Below are 17,443 nucleotides of genomic sequence, written 5' to 3' on the forward strand. Positions count from 1 at the left end.
AAAATCATCATGGGTTGTGGTCGTTTTGTATTAAGGGTTTTAAAACAAGGGCTTTTAAAGATTTTTTTAAAAGTACTTTTTGCAATCCAAAGTGGATTAATTGAGAAGAGAGCATAATATAAATATTTAAGCTCTTATTAATACTCAATATCATTTTGATAAGCAAGAATTAAGTTATTTTTATTAGTAGTTGCTTACATTGTATCTCGCGCTATTTTTGGAGAGGAAAATGATCCCAGAATCCATGTTTGACATAGCTTAGGGATCTGGCCACTGATTGATTAACATGAAATGCTTTCACAACACACTTAGTCCTGTTCAGGACTCCGAAGACTCCTTAGTGAAAGCGTAATTTAATTATCCTATAGAATCAAGAGGTTTTTGTTTGTTTGTTTGTTTTTGAGGTACGCGGGCCTCTCACTGTTGTGGCCTCTCCCGTTGCGGAGCACAGGCTCCGGACGCGCAGGCTCTGCGGCCATGGCTCACGGGCCCAGCCGCTCCACGGCATGTGGGATCTTCCTGGACCAGGGCACGAACCCGTGTCCCCTGTATCGGCAGGTGGACTCTCAACCACTGCGCCACCAGGGAAGCCCAAGAGTTTTTTTTTTTTAAAGCTTTAGATATATTTCAAATAACTAGTCCCTGGTCTCTTAATGACAATTTCTTTTCACATTTCATACATATATGTGCATGCATACACATTAATCCGTCCAATGATAGAAAGATGTAGGTTTGTCATCATGACACGTCATATTGTCATCAAAATTAGAGTAGTGATATACATACTTATTAGTAAATTACTACTAAACAATTATTACCAATAAATTCTCAAGTGCCAATATATATTAAAATCATAGGGGACTTCCCTCAGGGGGCAGTGGTTAGGAATCCACCTGCCAATGCAGGGGACATGGGTTCGAGCCCTGATCTGGGAAGATCCCACATGCCGTGGAGCAGCTAAGCCCATGTGCCACAACTACTGAGCCTGCGCTCTGGAGCTCAGGAGCCACAGCTACTGAAGCCCGCACGACTAGAGTCCGAGCTCCGCAACAAGAGAAAAGCCACCGCAATGAGAAGCCCGCGCGCTGCAACAGAGTAGACCCCGCTCGCCGCAACTAGAGAAAGGCTGCGCGCAGCAATGAATACCCAGTGCAGCCAAAAATAAAAAAATTAATTAATTAATTAATTAAAAAAATTATACAAATTGGTAAAATCAGTCCCAGTCAGTGTCAGTATATATTAAACTGCACAATATCATAACCTGCTAGAGGTAGTATGCAAATGATTACAACCTGCTAGGGATAATAACATTGAGATTAAAATATGTCTATCTATTAACAAATTTCAAAGTAAAGAGAGACTGAATCTTTTGAGACTCACAACTACTCTGTGAGACTGGTATTATGATTATCTGCATTTTACAGAGAAAACAGGTTTAACCAGTTTAAGTGGCTTGTCCTAAACCCCACAGCAGTGCTAGGCAGAGCCAGGGGCGAACGCTGGCCTGAGCTTACCTACTTCATGGTGTGTGCTTATAATCCCGTCATGATGGCTCCGTCCTTTGGAAGACAGGTATGATTGATTAAAGAATCAATGAGAGTAAAGGGAAGGAAGTATTTGGCTTACTCATGACAGAAAAATAAAAGTGTGTTAAAGATATTATCCCAATTTTTGATGTTCTTTGAAAAATTACCCAACAGTGCAATTCCTAAATATTCCTCTAAACTGACTTCAGTTTTATTAAGATCTAAATTTCTAATCGCCACTAAAATCTTTTGTAGGGTGGATTAAGATAAATTTTATTGTTTAGATGCCTCATTTATTTCTTTAAAAATGAAATATAAGAATAGGAAAAAAGCCTACTTAAAGATAGGTAATTATACATGCAGTCCTATAGTTTGGTAAGGAGACTAGGTAGTATATAATACCCCTCCCCCCAAAAAAGAAGGCAAAACCATGGCCATCTTTTAAATACTATAATGAGAGGAAAGTGGGATGGCAGAGACTTTAGCAGACAGTGTAGGGCCGGTGCTGACTGCATGACAGCATGGTTGGGAGGCTATGGGCCTAACTGAGCAGATTAAGGGGTGTGACAGGTCTTCTGCCCGGTGCAGATCTGCTGTCCTACATGTCAAAGGCCTGATCCATCACAGCTTTAAAAGAGTGGGCAACAGAGGAAAGATAAACACAAAAAAGAGTAAATGCCAAAGGGAAGAGACTCACTCCAATTGCAATTCAACTAGATAACAGTGAAATGACTGGGCAGGTATTTTTATTGAGGATCCCACAACTAGCTTATCTGTTCCAGTGTGGGTTTCTGGTCACCAAATTTGTCAACATGAAGTGCTTTAACCATACAAACTAATTGTGAACCCCTAAAGTCTGTGGTCAAATATCATCATTTAACCCTGTCAGGAGGAAGAAAAACAAAACATAAAAAAGCTTCAAATACTAGAAATTTTAAAGAGCTGGGGCTCTGGTCTCTGAGACATTAAAACAACAGTTCTGATTATGTACAGGAGAGTGTCATTTAGACCAGTACTTCTCCAAAGATGGTCAGACGTCTTGTGGCAGCAGCATCACTGGGCTGCTTGTTAGAATGCACGTTCTCAAGGTCCAACCCTGACCTAAGGAAGGAGGATCATTGAGGGTAGGGCCCAGCAGTCTGTTTTAACAAGGTCTCCAGTTGATTCTTTCATGCACTAAAGTTTGCAAAGCACTGATTTAGACCATCGTCTGTCAAACTGCAGATTACAACCCATTAGTGGCTTATGAAGTCAGTTCAGCAGGTAGTAACCAGCATTTTACAAAAGTGAAATGGAATAGACTAGAAACTGGAGTGCATCCCACGTAGCATGGGTATGACCTCATAAAACTTTGTTCAGTTCTATACATGTATACTGATTTGGATGAAGCAGCACTTTTAATTTTTGAAGAACTGGTAGAGGGTAGAATAAAGAAGCTACAAATTTTAAATGAAGTCAGAACTGTTTGGCTGACAAGAAAACACAGTGACAGTTTAATGTGGATTCCTGTTTGGAGAGAGACAGAGGAGAGAGGAAAGAGGGCCAAGGAGAGAACATAGCAGGCCAGTTTCATAACTCCAGAATCCTCGAGGTGAAAGAAACAAAAAGTCCCACCCAGAGAGGAAACAGAAGGGGCATCTGCCACAGGGGAAATGTCAAGGAAGATTAGGTCATGTGCAACCTTCAGGAAACAATCACTGAAGCGGGAATATTCATTCACTCCTTTATTCATTCATTCATTCATTCACAGATCACTTATTGTACCATCATAGGTCCCAGGCACTGTGTTAGATGCTGGGGGTACAGATGTGAGGCCTATCATGGACAGTGTTGTTTAATGACAGCCAGAAGATCAATAATAATAATACAGTCGTGCTGTGAAGATCAGTGCTGTGAAGGGATTATGAACACAGCACTGAGTAGGAATACTGAAGTTAGCCTGTGACGATGGCGTTAAGAGTGGGGTGACAGGGGAGATCCATATGGAGAGGGAATTTAATCAAGATGATGACCACTTTTTTTTAATCTTTTTGAATTAGTGTTTTTATTTTCTTTGCATAACCACATTTTAACATGATGTTCTGGTTTGAAACTAATCAGTTGTGCTAGATGGTGTTTCTAGATACACAGTTTAAAGCAGAAGGAATTTAGCTGATCCACACAGACACAAAAAATTTTTCTTTATGACATTTTGATGGCTTAATAACAGGAACTGACACTTGAATTTTTTCATGTAACTTTGTTTATTGTAAAATGTTTTACTAAGATTGCATATTTAGCTTAGATACTTGATAGCCAGACAATTGTTCGTGTGTGTGGCAAAGACACGCTTGCTATGTGCTTGCCAAAATTTTTTTCTTTCTCTTCCTGGACACACACACAAAACCACATTTTCTGACCCCTTTGCAGGTAGGTTTGCCTATGTGACCGATTTCTGCCAACATGGATAGTGGGCAGAGGGATGCAAACCCTTCCAGGCTTGGCCAAAACTTCTTCCAATATCTGCCCCTTTTCTCTGGCCAGCCAGGTGCACAGGATCTAGTGACAGACTCTGTGAGGGACCCAGGGGCCTGGTTAGCACTAGATAAGAGCCTGGGTCCCTGAGTCACCGCTTGGAGAAGAGACACCCAGGATTGCCACTTAAGTGGGGAACTGTTCGGAGGGAGATGAGAGGGTGTACCAAGTAAACTTGTAACGTGCTTTCATTCCATCAAGACCCTGAGGCTGAGGGGCTTGTTTCCACTGCGTGGCTTAGCCTGCCTTGACTAAGATACCGTCCCCGGCACTGAGGAAAACAAAGCACATATCTATGAGCTGAATGAATTTTTATCCAACTCCAATTTTTATCCTCTGTATCCAATGTTCAGCCTGTAAATGGCCTTCTCACTACTCATTTATTCAACAAATACTTACCTAGAGGTTACTGCGTGCCAAGCACTGCAACGGTGAGCCAAAAAGCCACACTTTCCATGCCCTCATGGAACTTACAGTCTTGTGAGGAACGGACATCAATAATCAAACAAATGTAAAATTCCAACTGTTGTGAGTGGTGTGAATGCTGGAAACCTGGCACTATAAGGGGATTTTTTTCCTAGGTAGGAATAAATGAATAAATGTTGAGTGCTTTTCAGGTGTAATTAATGTCTGGGTAAAAATCACTTAAAAATATAGGTTTGGATGTGATGAAGCAAAGTATAACTAAATCTGGATATGAGTAAGAGTCACAGAGTTAAAGATTTCCATTGAATAGTTTTAACTAATAAATGGGGTTTATTCCATATTATAGTTATCTAAACTTTTAAAATGCATAATGTATAAATGATGTATAAAATTTTATACATGATAGAGTATATAATGATGAGTATGAAACTCTTTATCAGTTGTTAGCTCCTCAGAGACTTGCAAAAGTCTTTTACTCCTTTTTAAAAATCATAGTTTATTACTTTTCTCTATTAACAGTAAGTTCTTGCCATATTGGTGACAAATTCCTGCTGAACCACAGTTCTGCACCCAAGGCCTCATTCAATAAAAGTTAAATCGGATCAAATCACTAGATGCCTTCTTAAATGAGAGCTTGTCATTCTGGTAACACTTTGGCATTTCAAACTTTTCTTTGCTTACCAAGTAAACGTTGGTTTCAGTAAGCTCATACCCAAGATGAAAGAATGTTAGATTTGAATTGAGTAGCTTTGTGTGTGTATACATATACACACACACACACACACACACACAATACATCAATATCTATACATATATCCTTCACTTCTGTTTAAAAACTTGATTCTCATACCTCAAAGAGTGATAAAAATCATTACAAAGCTTGATAAAAATGATTACATAAATGACTCATTACAAATATGGAAAAACGACAAAGTATTTACGTCTGCACTTTGTACAAAAAACACCCGTTGCAATTATTTTCATACAGAGGACACTTTTAGGCATTTTAAAAATGGGAGGGTCAGAGCAGGCTGTCCACTGGGTATCCAGACCATGCTTTGCTACCAAGACACCACATTACAGTTATGAATGGAGTGAGAATTTTATTAATTGCCATTTTAGAGAAATTACAGGATTTTAAAACAGCAGGTACCCTCGAGATTTGATACCAAGATCCCAGGTAAGGAAACTAAAGTTCAAAAAGGTGAAATAATTTGCTTATTACACGTAACTTAGTTTTGGTCCCAGACCTAGACCCCAGGTCTCCTGAATCGGGTGCTTTCTCTGTGCCACAGTTTTTGCCCTACAACTGAAGATCAGGCTGGAGTTTCCTTAGTTCTATCAACTCTGTGCTTTCTCCACACTCAGAGTGTTTAAATGGGATAGATCTAATTCAGATCAAGTTGGCTTATGCCTCCTCTGTTCTTTCTTTTGTTTTCAGTCTTTTATTATCAGCATTGGTGAGCTTCTGTTTTATTTAAACGACACACTCGGAGTAACACCAAGGAGGAAGTTGACACCCACCCAAACTAAATGACTCGGGACGCAGGACCAAGCCATTCCCAGCCCCAGCTGGAAAAAGCTGAAGTAGACCCACGGTCAGGTCCGGCGTCCGAGGGCCACGTGCGGCAGGAGGGGCCGCCTTCTGGTTGGCGCTCCGAGGGGCTCAGTCCCTCCAATCGGCGTAGGCCCTGCGCTGGAGAGGGCGCGCGCCCTGCATGAGAGGGCGGGGCCAGCGACCTGTCCATCACCGATTCCGCGGGTGGCAGCACCTACCACACCAAGGCACCTAGGCGAGACAAGGCCGAAGCGGGAAGGCCGCGGCTGGGGGAGGCGGGGCCAGGCTGGCGGGAGCCAATCCGCTGGGCGGCGCCAGGGGGCGGGGTCACCGCGCGCGACCCAAACACTCCGGCCCTGGCGCATCCCGGAGCAGCGCAGTTTCTCCGCCTTCCGGTGAGAGGGCCGCTGAACCTCCTCCCCTTCTGGGCACCCCTACCTTCGTGTCCCACCTCCCCCCCCACCCCCGCCCCTCCTTCACCGGGGGAGCGCGGTGACGGTTGCCGGGAAGCACGCGCCGCTCCTCCCTCCCCTCCGGCGTCCTCCCCTCACGCGCCACCCGGTTTTCCTCCTTCTCCGTTAATAACAGCTGGGTGGCTGGGGGAGGAGGGAAGGTGGCCTTGGCTGAGTCTGGGCGGGCGCCTCCCACTCACCCGCGAGCCGCCGTGGGAGCAGGAGGATGGCGGCGGTAGCGGCGGCCGCCCGGGAGGAGGCGGTGCCGAGGCTCTCGGCGCAGAGCGCGGCGGCGGCAGAGAGCGGCAGCGGCCCGTCGCGGCGCACTAGAACCGAAAGCAGCGGCAGCCGCGCAGCCACCTGAGCCGCCCCTCCCGCTGGAGCCAGCGAGCGGCGCCCACGGGAGCCGGGACCTCCTTCCTCTCCGTCTCTCCTCGTCTCCCGCGCCCCGTCAGGCAGCAGGTCTCGCCCGCCAACCCCGAGAAGAGCGCGCCGGGCGCAGACCGCCCTTCGGGGCGCCGGGCTGCGGCCCTGGACGTGCGGGCTTCTGTCTGCGCCGGCCTCGGCGCCTCGACCCTGCCCTCTCGCTCACGCGCTCGCTCCCCACCTCCCGGCGCTCCGGGCGCTGCGCGCGGGCCCGGCCCGGGACAGGGCGGACATGGGCGCCAAGCAGAGCGGCCCGGCCGCTGCTAACGGCCGCACCCGCGCGTACTCGGGCTCGGATTTACCTTCCAGCAGCAGCGGAGGGGCCAACGGGACTGCGGGCGGCGGGGCGCGAGCCGCGGCCGCCGGGAGGTTTCCGGCTCAGGTGTCCGGCGCGCACCAGCCCAGCGCCTCCGGTGGCGCCGCGGCGGCCTCGGCGGCCCCACGCAGCCGCTCCCTAGGCGGGGCCGTGGGGACCGTGGCGGCGGGGGCCCGCGCGGCGCAGTCCACCTTCAGCATCCCCAACAGCAGCAGCGGCCCGTACGGCTCCCAGGACTCGGTTCACAGCAGCCCCGAGGACGGCGGCGGCGGCGGCAGGGACCGGCCGGCGGGCGGGGGTCCCGGCGGCCCACGCCTGGTGATCGGCTCCTTACCAGCTCACCTCTCGCCGCACATGTTTGGAGGTATGGCCCCTTCCCTCCTTGGCTCCCGCGGGCGGCACGTGGGCCGCGGCTGCGCTTATTTTTACCCTTCTCCTTTTCTCCTTCAGCTTGGGCGCCGGGGGTTCGCCGCTCTGCCGGGCCGGGTCACCCCTCTTGGGGGGGGGGGAGAGAGAGAGAGAGAGAGAGATCGCCTCTTAACCCCTGCAGCGCCGCTGCCGCGCGACCCTTGTGTTTGTTTGTTTTTAACACAAAGTGCACCCTCACCTCTTCGCGGCTCCTTAGTCCAGAAGGACCTTGTTTGCCCCCCGGAGGTGAAGGGAGCAAATAGTGTTTTTAAAACAAACCGACGCAACAGCCCTGGTGCTTGTGGGTTTTAGTAGCAGGAAGTCAGGAGAAGACCCGTTGCTAAATGTAGTTCTATCTGGTGACTCGAGTGGTGAGCAGTTTTTAAAGGCCAAAAGTCAGAGTCTGAAATGAACAGATGAGTATTTGAAGAAGAAGGGAGTTATCGTCTTTGGAGTGACTGTTAATATATAAAACTGTAATTCTTATATCTGTGTAAATAGTCCCACCTGTTGCGTACACTTTAATTGGATGAATGTGTTAATGAAATGTATATTTTTAAACCCCAGTAAACTGCTACTTTAGATAATGGTTAATATGAGTCCTGCTTAATTTGGACAGAGCATTAAAAAATTGAAAACAGTTTCTTAAGGAGATTAATTATCATAACTCTGCCTGCAAGATGCAGTAAAAGCCCTAGGTGCTTTTGAAAAGCCATGTTCACTAGAGTTCAGGGAAAGACACTGAAAAATGGAAATTTTAGTAGTTAAACGATATGTGTTTATGTAGAAACAGAGGGGTAAGGGTGCCCCTGATCTGAGGAAAACAAATTCTACCTTTTCAGTTATGTTTTATGCTTATGAACTTTTTGTCAAAACGGTTAATGATAAATGAATTAAGACACCCTCGCTTCCCAGTTCATGAAAAGAAGTAGAAGTTAACTCTGGCTAGAGATGCAGACTATAGAAGATAAACGTTTCCATATCATTGCGTTATGCATCATATTATCTGCATTCACAGTTGAGCACAGATGAATAGTGAAAACACCATCATTTCCATTTCTGTACCCCTTTTACTCATGTGCTTATAAATGTGAGAAATTTGAGTAGGTGGTTGGTAAAGTGGAATATTCAATAATGTAATTTAACTGCTCTGTTCTGTACTATCAGCATTCCCCTTTGCATAAATTAAAAATGGGAATGACATGTCTAGTTTTTTCCATCTTCTTAATACTGGTTTGTATATTCAAAATGTAGAACAACTCTCTAGTCACCTTACTTTAATTAATTGTTATTAAAGTGATTTCTGCTGTGTAACTAAAAATATTGACTTTTCCTAAGATTAGCCCTTAAAAAAAATTTTTGTTTTTGAGAAAAAGAATTAGTGCTGACCATACTGTGATTTGTGATTCATAATTAACACAGCTGAAGGTACTGTAGTCACCACATCGAAGAATAACAAAAGACAGTTTCTTGAGAATGGAAGATTAGTGCAAGAATAAAGGCTAATAAGCTGGTTTTTAAAAAATGATTATCTTTTTAAGATTAAAATTTGCATTTAGCAGTTATGTATATTTAGAAGCTTGGTAAAGAAGGGGGAATAAGAAAGGGTTTGTTAAATTAGTAGTTTTTGTTTCTTTGGTATACTGATGGAGTGTCTTAATTCAGTTTTTTTTATAGCGCTGATAATTTCTTTTAACAAAGAGTATATTTGTATGGGTTTATTTTCTTAAATATGTTTCATTCAGAGCAGGGGCAAATAGTTGACACCTGTGCTATTAATTCATAGTAAGAGCAAATGAAGAAGACCTAGTTGCTGAAAGTTGGAGAAGTAAAGCGTTTATCTTTTTTCTTATCTAAATTCCTAGATTTGTGCACTTAGTCCTTTTAGTATTTTGGGGGTTAGGATGACTGGGGCCTGGTGGAAGCACAGTGACACTGAGAACTGTGGCAGCCTTTCTTAACCAAGTCTCTAGAGAATGGAGCCCTAATGTCTTAAGGCATCTATTGTATGCAATTAATTAATTTTTTTCTCCTGTGCATTTAGAATGTTTCTAGTTATATATCTTTCTTAGGAAATTTAAGAAAACAGTCATTCACATAATCTTGTGTTTGGTAATTCAGATGAGGAACCCCAGTTGAGAAAGTTTGGAAGAGGATCACAAATTACTTTTTCTTATTAAATGATGGGAACAGATCAAAGTGCGTACCTTAAATCCTAGTTAAGACCGGAAGATGGAATACACTTAGGTGAAAAAGCACCTTTCCAGCAGCATTTGCTTTAATGAGATTTTTACCTGTATTTCAGTGGATGGGCTCATTAGGGAAACTTAATAGAAGCATGTTTGTCATCATTCTGAGATTTAGGGAACCAGGTGATGAATCTTATTATTTTAAAACCTAGGCTTTATTATACTCCGTGTTGAGTTAATTTTTTAGTTATCTATTATAGAGTTGATGTGTTTATTCAGTTACAAGTTGTACAGATGTTTGGGCATTATAAAGTAACTCCATCTGAAAATTGAGAAAAGGGATATTTCTAAATTAGTGGGAAGTTATTTCTGTAAGTTTATAAAACTTATTTTAATTGAGGTTTGTATTGTTACTGTCTCCTAATAGGGAAATATGGTGCTAATAAGATTCAAAATTATCTTTCTTTAGAGGGTGTCATGTAATTTATAGAAAAGGAAAACCTAAACAATACCACTTTCTAAAAAAAAATTTAGAAGTCTGACAAGTTGAATTGTTACTAGTTCCGTCATAATGAATTACCAAATTAAATGAGGTTTTCTGTGTTGGTTTATGTTTTTCTCTCTTTGGGACGTGTATTTTGGCTATATTCGCTCTTATTTAGTTCCCTCTAGAGAACCAGAAGAGAGGTGCTTAATTCACATATTTCAGTTTACAGAGATTTCCTAGAACTTCTTAGGACTGAATTATTGTATATCAGAATATGATTATAAAACATGTAGGAGTTTTTAGGTCAAGTAGGTTTTTCTTCTTTTTGTTATTCTTTTCAGAGTGCTGAGTTTAATACTATTACAGTGAACAAAAGCCTTTTCTTTATCACGTTTGTTCTAAAACAGGTCTTTAAGGGAATAGTCTAATATTTAAAAGACTTGGTGGTATCTTAGAGAGGATTTCTTTGGCTCTATTGTGTGTCTACATTTTTTCCACTATCAAGTTGCTAAATGTTCATAAAATCAATTATATGCGTGGTAAAATAGTGTTTAATGATCCAGCAAGGATGGCAGAGGTAAATTGGACTATAAAATTGTACCAGTCAATGGAGTTCATTTCTAGAGAAACCATGTGGGCTTCTCGTACATCCATGAGTTTGGAAGTAAAAAGGTGAAATGAATTAATCTAGACAATTTACTGATGGTACTGGGTTGCTTTTGGCCTCCTCCTAATTGATTGGCTTGAGTTTCTTTGGGCGTGTTGTGCCTATGAGTATTTCAGTCGTCTGATTGTAATTCAGGTGCCTCCTGTTACTTAGGAAACATGCTTCCTTTTATTGAAGGAGTTTAGGTTATCACTTAAAACAATATGTTAAATAAAATTTGTACTTTTGGCAGACTTATTTCTCTTAATCTTCAAGATGGATGTGGGTTTTCAGGTGTTAGATTATCTCCATTAATTAACTGTATTGAATTGTACTCAGTTACTACTTCTTACTAGTATATAGTGCTAAAATGTTTGAACTGGGGATATTGTGATTAATCTACTTTCTATTCCTGAATGTTCTTTTATTCAATTGAAGGCTTTTATGGGGTGGTAGAAGAGAAATGTCTGCTTCTTCTTAAGAAAAATGACTCTTCTAACCACTATCCCGTCACCCTCCCCCCGCCCCACACACAAAAAAGCAGCCCACAGGAACTCTGATGGTTAATGTTTCTCACTTGTAATCTCACAGAATCTTTAAACACTCTAGGGAGATACCTTGTGTTGTATGCTTTGTTATGCTAAGGTGTGGACTCTGCCGTGGAAGTCTTTGCTTTGGGAGTATTTTGAGTTTTCTTGACTGCAAGGTGGAAGGTGTGCCAGAGGGAGGAGTGGTTTGTGTTGCACTGGGCATTATCTGATATGAGAGCTGCCTGACTTAAGTACTTTTGATGCCTTGCTGTCCACGTAGCCAGAAAGAGCTCTGTTGTTTTACTCACAGGTAGTGTCTACAGCAAGTCCTCCGTCTGCCTCCAATTTGATTGCTTTGCCTGGTAACAAGTAAGTAGGTTCTTATTTATTTTCTGGTTGCCAATACCACTAATTAGATACCAGTTTTTTTCAGTTTATTATTTATCTTGTTTTTGTAAGAATTGCCTTAATGTTATACTTACTGTATATACTGGGTATATGTACAACCGGGTATTTTAGCAAATGAGTTAAAAAAGAAGTATAGGAACTGCTTTTTGTAGCACAGTACCTCCTAAATGTTTTAATTTTGCATGTATGTACTTGACTGGTGTTATTAATGAATTAAATTTGTTCTACGTTTATTTAAGTGTTTAGAAATTGGGGCAAACATGCCCTTTGTATGAAAAAAAGTGTTCAGAAATACCTTAGGTTTGATGGTATTCAGTTGCGGATAGTTTTCTATGCTGCTTATTAAATTACTACAAATTTAGCTGCCTAAAGCAACACATCTTTATGATCTCACAGTTTCCATGGGTTAGGAGTCTGGGTGCAGCTTAGTTTGGGTCCTCGGCAAGACTGCAATCAAGGTATTGGCCAGGACTGGGTTGTTTATCTAGAGTCTGGGCTGGGGAAGGGTCTGCTTTCAAGCTCCCTCCCTCAGGTTGCTGGCAGAGTTCATTTCATCATGGTTGTTAAGCTCTTGCCAACTTGCTTCTTCAAAGCCAGCAAAGGAGAGACTAGCAAGATGGGCTGGTGCTACAGTCTTATGTAAATATGTACATGTAATCACACACAGCCCATTGCCTTTGCTGCATTCCATTGGTTATAAACAAGTCACAGGTCCTGCTCATACTCAAGGGGGAGGGAATGACAGAAAGGTGTAAATATCAGGAGGCAGGGATCACGTGTGGCCACACTGATTATAGACTTAGGTTGACCAGCTAAACATACAATTGTTCTAACCATATTTTTGAACTCATTATTTATTTACTTTGAAGAAGTTGTAATATTGTAGGTGCTAAGGGTTGTTTAAGTAAACATGAATCGAGCCCCTCCTAGGGGCTGGGCATTGTAGTTGTCAGGGGTACAAACATGGGGCTTCTGGCTGTTCTTGCTCAGCTCTCAGTTGAATTTGAGATGATTATACACTTGTAACAGGTGCTATAATAAGTAGGACTGTTAACAAAATACTTTGTTGAGGTATCAATACTAGAGCAGTCTAAGAATACCTCACAGAGGAAGATAACATTTGAACTGTGTTTTGAAGGATTTAGAAGTTTTCTGCAGGGAGGACAGTACAGACTAAAGAAGAATCCACAAAAGCCTTGGCTTTGATACAGAATGTTGAAAAGTTGTGTGTCTGGATTGTAGAGTGCAAAGAGGAATGATAGATGAGAACATGAAGCTAGAAGAATAGCCTTGAACCAGTTGTTGAAGGATTTTACAGTGCTACAAGTTTGTTTTACTTAACTGAGTTTTAAAGCAGGGTGGTATCATGATCAGGCCAGGGGCACCATTACAATCATAGTTTATATGATGGCAGCCTTCAAAGCTGTATACAATTGCCCTGATGATGATTAAATTGCTTGTTAGGAGTGGGAGAGTGGTAGCAGGAAGCTAAGCTAGGACTCTATTAGAATATAATTGGTGGAAGATGCCTAAATTGAAATCATGGCATAGGTGAGGAAGAGGATTTGAGATTTCTAATATACAACTGATAGAATTGAGAACGGGGGTGTGTAGTGTTGTCATTAACCAATATTAAAAATAAAGAAAAGAACAAGTTTTAGGAAATGATAATGAGTCCTTTTAGGCTTGTTAAATTTTGAGGATTTCCATCTAGAAGCATCTTTTAAACAATTGGAACTGTAAGTCTCTAATTTAGGACATTACAAAAAATTGAGAAATGGTCAGTTTGCAGATCATAAGTGAAGCTGAACAGTGGGTAGGATACTGAGGGATGGATGTAAATTGAGGAGCAAGCATGGAACACCGGGGAGCAAGAATTTTAAGATACAGGCAGAGTAGGAGGCCAGCGATTACAATTAAAGCACAAGGAAAAGAAGTGGTTTAAAATGTTTTTTATTAAAAAAATGTGTTCATTAGACAAAACTAAAATGTGGAAAATACAGAAAGGCACATATAAGCAATTGCAAATCATTTGTAATATTACCATGAGAAATAACCAGAATAAATTGCTGATGTCTGTTTTTTCCATATATATGTCTTAGATAGAAAATTGTAAAGTCATTCTTGTATATTCTTTTGATTTTAAACCTTACTGATGTTCTAATAAAAGATTTTAAAACTACAGATTTCCCTCCAAGAATTGGCTTTAGCTGAATGCCACAAATTTTGAAGTGTTTTGTTAACATTCAGTTAAAAATATTTTCTAATTTCCCTTGTGATTTCTTCTTTGATCCATGGGTTACATATTCCTTGATAAAATGCTCTTTCTACTTCATCAGTTTCTTCTATCATTTTTTTTTACAGCATTATTTTTAATGACTGCCTGCTACTCCAGAATTCATTCAATAAATATTTAATGAAGACCTACTTTGCCTTGCACTGTCCTGAGGATTTAGAAGTGAAGAAAGCTCCGTGCTTTCATGAGCCTTATATTCTGCTTGGGGGAGACAGTAAACAAACAAGTAAGATATATAGTGTGTCAGAGGGCGTAGAATGTGATGGAGAAAATGGAGTGGAAAGGTAGATGGAGATTGTGGGGTGGAGATTTGTCCCTATTTTAAATAGGGTTTTAGGGATAACCTCTCTGATAAGGTGACATTCAAGCAGAGACTTAGGGAGTAAGCCATGAAGGATCTCTAGGGGAGAAGCAAACCCAGGCAGAAGAACAGTAACTAGAAAGGTACAAAGGTGTGATTGTAATGAATGTTCCTGATGTGTTCTGGGGACAGCTATGAAACCAGTGTAGTTGGAGTGCAGAGGGTGGTAGAAGATGAGAGGAGTGGGGTGGGGCAGTCTCATGAAATGCCTCATAACCATTGACCTGGTTTTTAGAGTTTTGTTTTAGAGATGGGGAAGCATTAGAGAGTTTTTTTGAGAAGATTGACGTAACCTGACTTAGGCTCTTAAAGGATTGCTCTGGCCGCTGTGTGGGAGTAGACCCTAGAGACCAAGAGTCGAGCAAAGATGCAAAAACTCTTGGCAAGAGATAACAATGGCTTGGACAGGGTGGCGGCACTGGCGTTGGTGAAGAGTTGCCAGACTCTAGATATCCGATTCTTTGAAGATGGAACCAACTGGATTAGATGCAGAGGAGTGAAGGATTAGCCAACCCTTGAACAACGTGTGGGTTAAGGGTACAGGTGCTCTGGGCAGTCCATTTTCATTTGTACCCCCCTCTGAAATCGCCATTCCTCCACATCCACGGTTAGGTGTGGGGGGTCAACCAACTGCAGATGGTGTACTGCAGTATTTACTATATTGAGGAAAGTCCATGGATAATTTGACTCCCACAGTTCAAACTTGTGTTGTTCAGTGGTCAACTGCAGTTAGTTTGCAGTTTGGTGGTACTGTTAAACGTACTATTGCTGTCAAAATCCTGGCATGCAAATTGTTATATTTCTCCAGTTCTTAGAAATTTATCAGAGACAAGGAATCGTTAGAACCAAAGATATGCATTTGTTCAAGGCATTTGATCTTTATTGCTGAAACTGCCCTTTAGAAGGGGCAGCTTCTTCAAGCAAGGTATAATTTTTAGGACTATCCATATCATTTTTTTTTTCTTCCCATGAAAACTCAAATGAGGTTTTTGGTACTTAACAAGTGCATATTGGTAGGTGCATTTCGAGTAATAGCCGTCAGAACCATTATTTTATTCAGTGTGTGTGTGTGCTCCCTCTCTCTCTCTCTCTTTTTTATTTTTACAATAAAGAAATTTAGTATATCAAAAAAAAGAGTAAGTACATTGCATCATTTGAATTTAGTAAATTTTGACCATTAGGAATTTAATAAATTCCTAATTTTTGCTTGAATTGTGAGTAGTCCGTGATAGTTCATTAATTTATCCTATTTGTATACATGTGAGCTGAGAAAAAGAACAAAGAAACCATATATATATCTGTGTGTGGTGTGTGTGTGTGTGTGTGTGTGTGTGTGTGTGTGTGTGTGTGTGTATATATATATATATATATATATAGTGGGTTGTTACATGTAATTTGTTTGAAAGAGCCAGGTCTTGGTTTGAACAATAAATGTTACTATTTTTATTATTGATTTTTATTTCATTAGTGTTTTATCTTTTAGTTTCTTTCTCATTTTGTAGTTAATTTTATTTTCTCTTAGCTTCTTAGTTCATTTATTTTTCTTTTTTTTAAATAATAAAAGCATTTAAGGCTATGATTACTCTTCAATACATACAGTTACTTCCCACAGCTTTAGACATTTAGTATTTTCATTGTCATTAAGTATACTTTTTTCATTTTAAGTCAGCTCTGTTGAGGAATAATTATATTAACTACATTTAGATTTTTTTCTTTAACCTGGGAGTTATTTTAAAGTGTAGCTGTGGTAAATTTTTAGGTGGTAAATTTACTGTTGTTGTTCTTGCTACCCTTTTGTTATTTCTGGTGTCAACTAGGAAGGCAGCTGTGCACACCACTATATCACCAATGCTGCACGGCTCTAGTATTAACTAGGAATATTACATTGTAGTCAGAGACTCTGAAGACTTTTTCAACTGCACATGATAGATATACAATGCAAAATAGCATTAAATGGAAAAACAGTATATTGTCTCAAATTATTAGAAAGGATCCTAAAATAGCCCACAGAATCAAAGGAACAAGTTCGGGAACCAGGGTCCGTGGAGCTGAAATTGAGCAATTCTGTGTGTGTGCGTGCACATCCACACCCTGGTTTCCTTTTACTTGTTACCTAGTTTTATCCTCTTGTATTGATTATTAGGCCTTCTTTAAGCTGATGGCCTGAAGGCTCACCCTTACTTCCATCCATATGTTATCTGAGTGGCCTGAAGGGTATATTTCCCTCCAGCTCCAGCAGAAGGACTCTGATTTGAGTTCTGTGCCTATCCATAAATCAGTCACCGAAGTGTAGGAGATGGAATGCTCTCTCTGTATGTGCAGGTGGTATTCTGTTATTATGGGGAAGAGTTTGGGTTTTCAAGTCAGGCTGCCTGGATTAAGTCCATCCATACTGTGTGACCTTAAGCAAGTTATTTAATCCCTCCTTACCTTAGTTTTTTCATCTCTAAAATCAGGATAAAAATCTTGTTTTGTGGTATTGTGAGGCTTAAAGTAATCTGTATAAGGTATATCATTATTTTAAACTAACATTTGAACCTCCATCAAAAATGAAGACATTCAAGACTCACATCCCTCTTCTCATTCTCACCCTCTTCAGGAAGACCATGTCCTTTACTCTTCTCAACTTCTCAGATTTTGTAAAAAAAAAATCCAAAATTTTAGTTTTAACTTTTCTATATGTCTCTGTTTCCACGAATCTCCCCTGAATGTCTGAATTAAGTTTTACAGTGCATTTACTGTGTTAGTCAGATGGTAAAAACTTCGTAAATATTCAGTGTTCTAAAGATACATTTTGTATTTGATAACAAGGCTAATGATCACCAAAATTATTGTTTATTTACATCATATATAAAAACTTATTTCTCCAGAGAGAAGTGTTATGTTTTTATTTGTGTAAA

General features: G+C 41.2%; 1 protein-coding gene across 3 annotated transcripts in view; it reads left to right on the plus strand.

Annotated features, from left to right (window-relative positions):
• The first annotated feature begins 6,972 nt into the window (after positions 1-6,972).
• ZNRF2 (zinc and ring finger 2) overlaps positions 6,973-17,443 on the plus strand; it is a 114,043-nt gene continuing 103,572 nt past the window's right edge. For all 3 annotated transcript variants that reach the window (XR_009520631.1, XR_009520632.1, XM_060020669.1), the window contains exon 1: positions 6,973-7,582. Coding sequence is in view for 1 of the 3 variants with exons in the window: in XM_060020669.1 (XP_059876652.1) it covers positions 7,135-7,582 (448 nt within the window). In the remaining 2 variants the exon portion in view is untranslated. The remainder of the gene's footprint in view (positions 7,583-17,443) is intronic.

Source organism: Delphinus delphis, chromosome 9 (assembly GCF_949987515.2).
Source record: "Delphinus delphis chromosome 9, mDelDel1.2, whole genome shotgun sequence".
Classification (NCBI taxonomy): domain Eukaryota; kingdom Metazoa; phylum Chordata; class Mammalia; order Artiodactyla; family Delphinidae; genus Delphinus; species Delphinus delphis.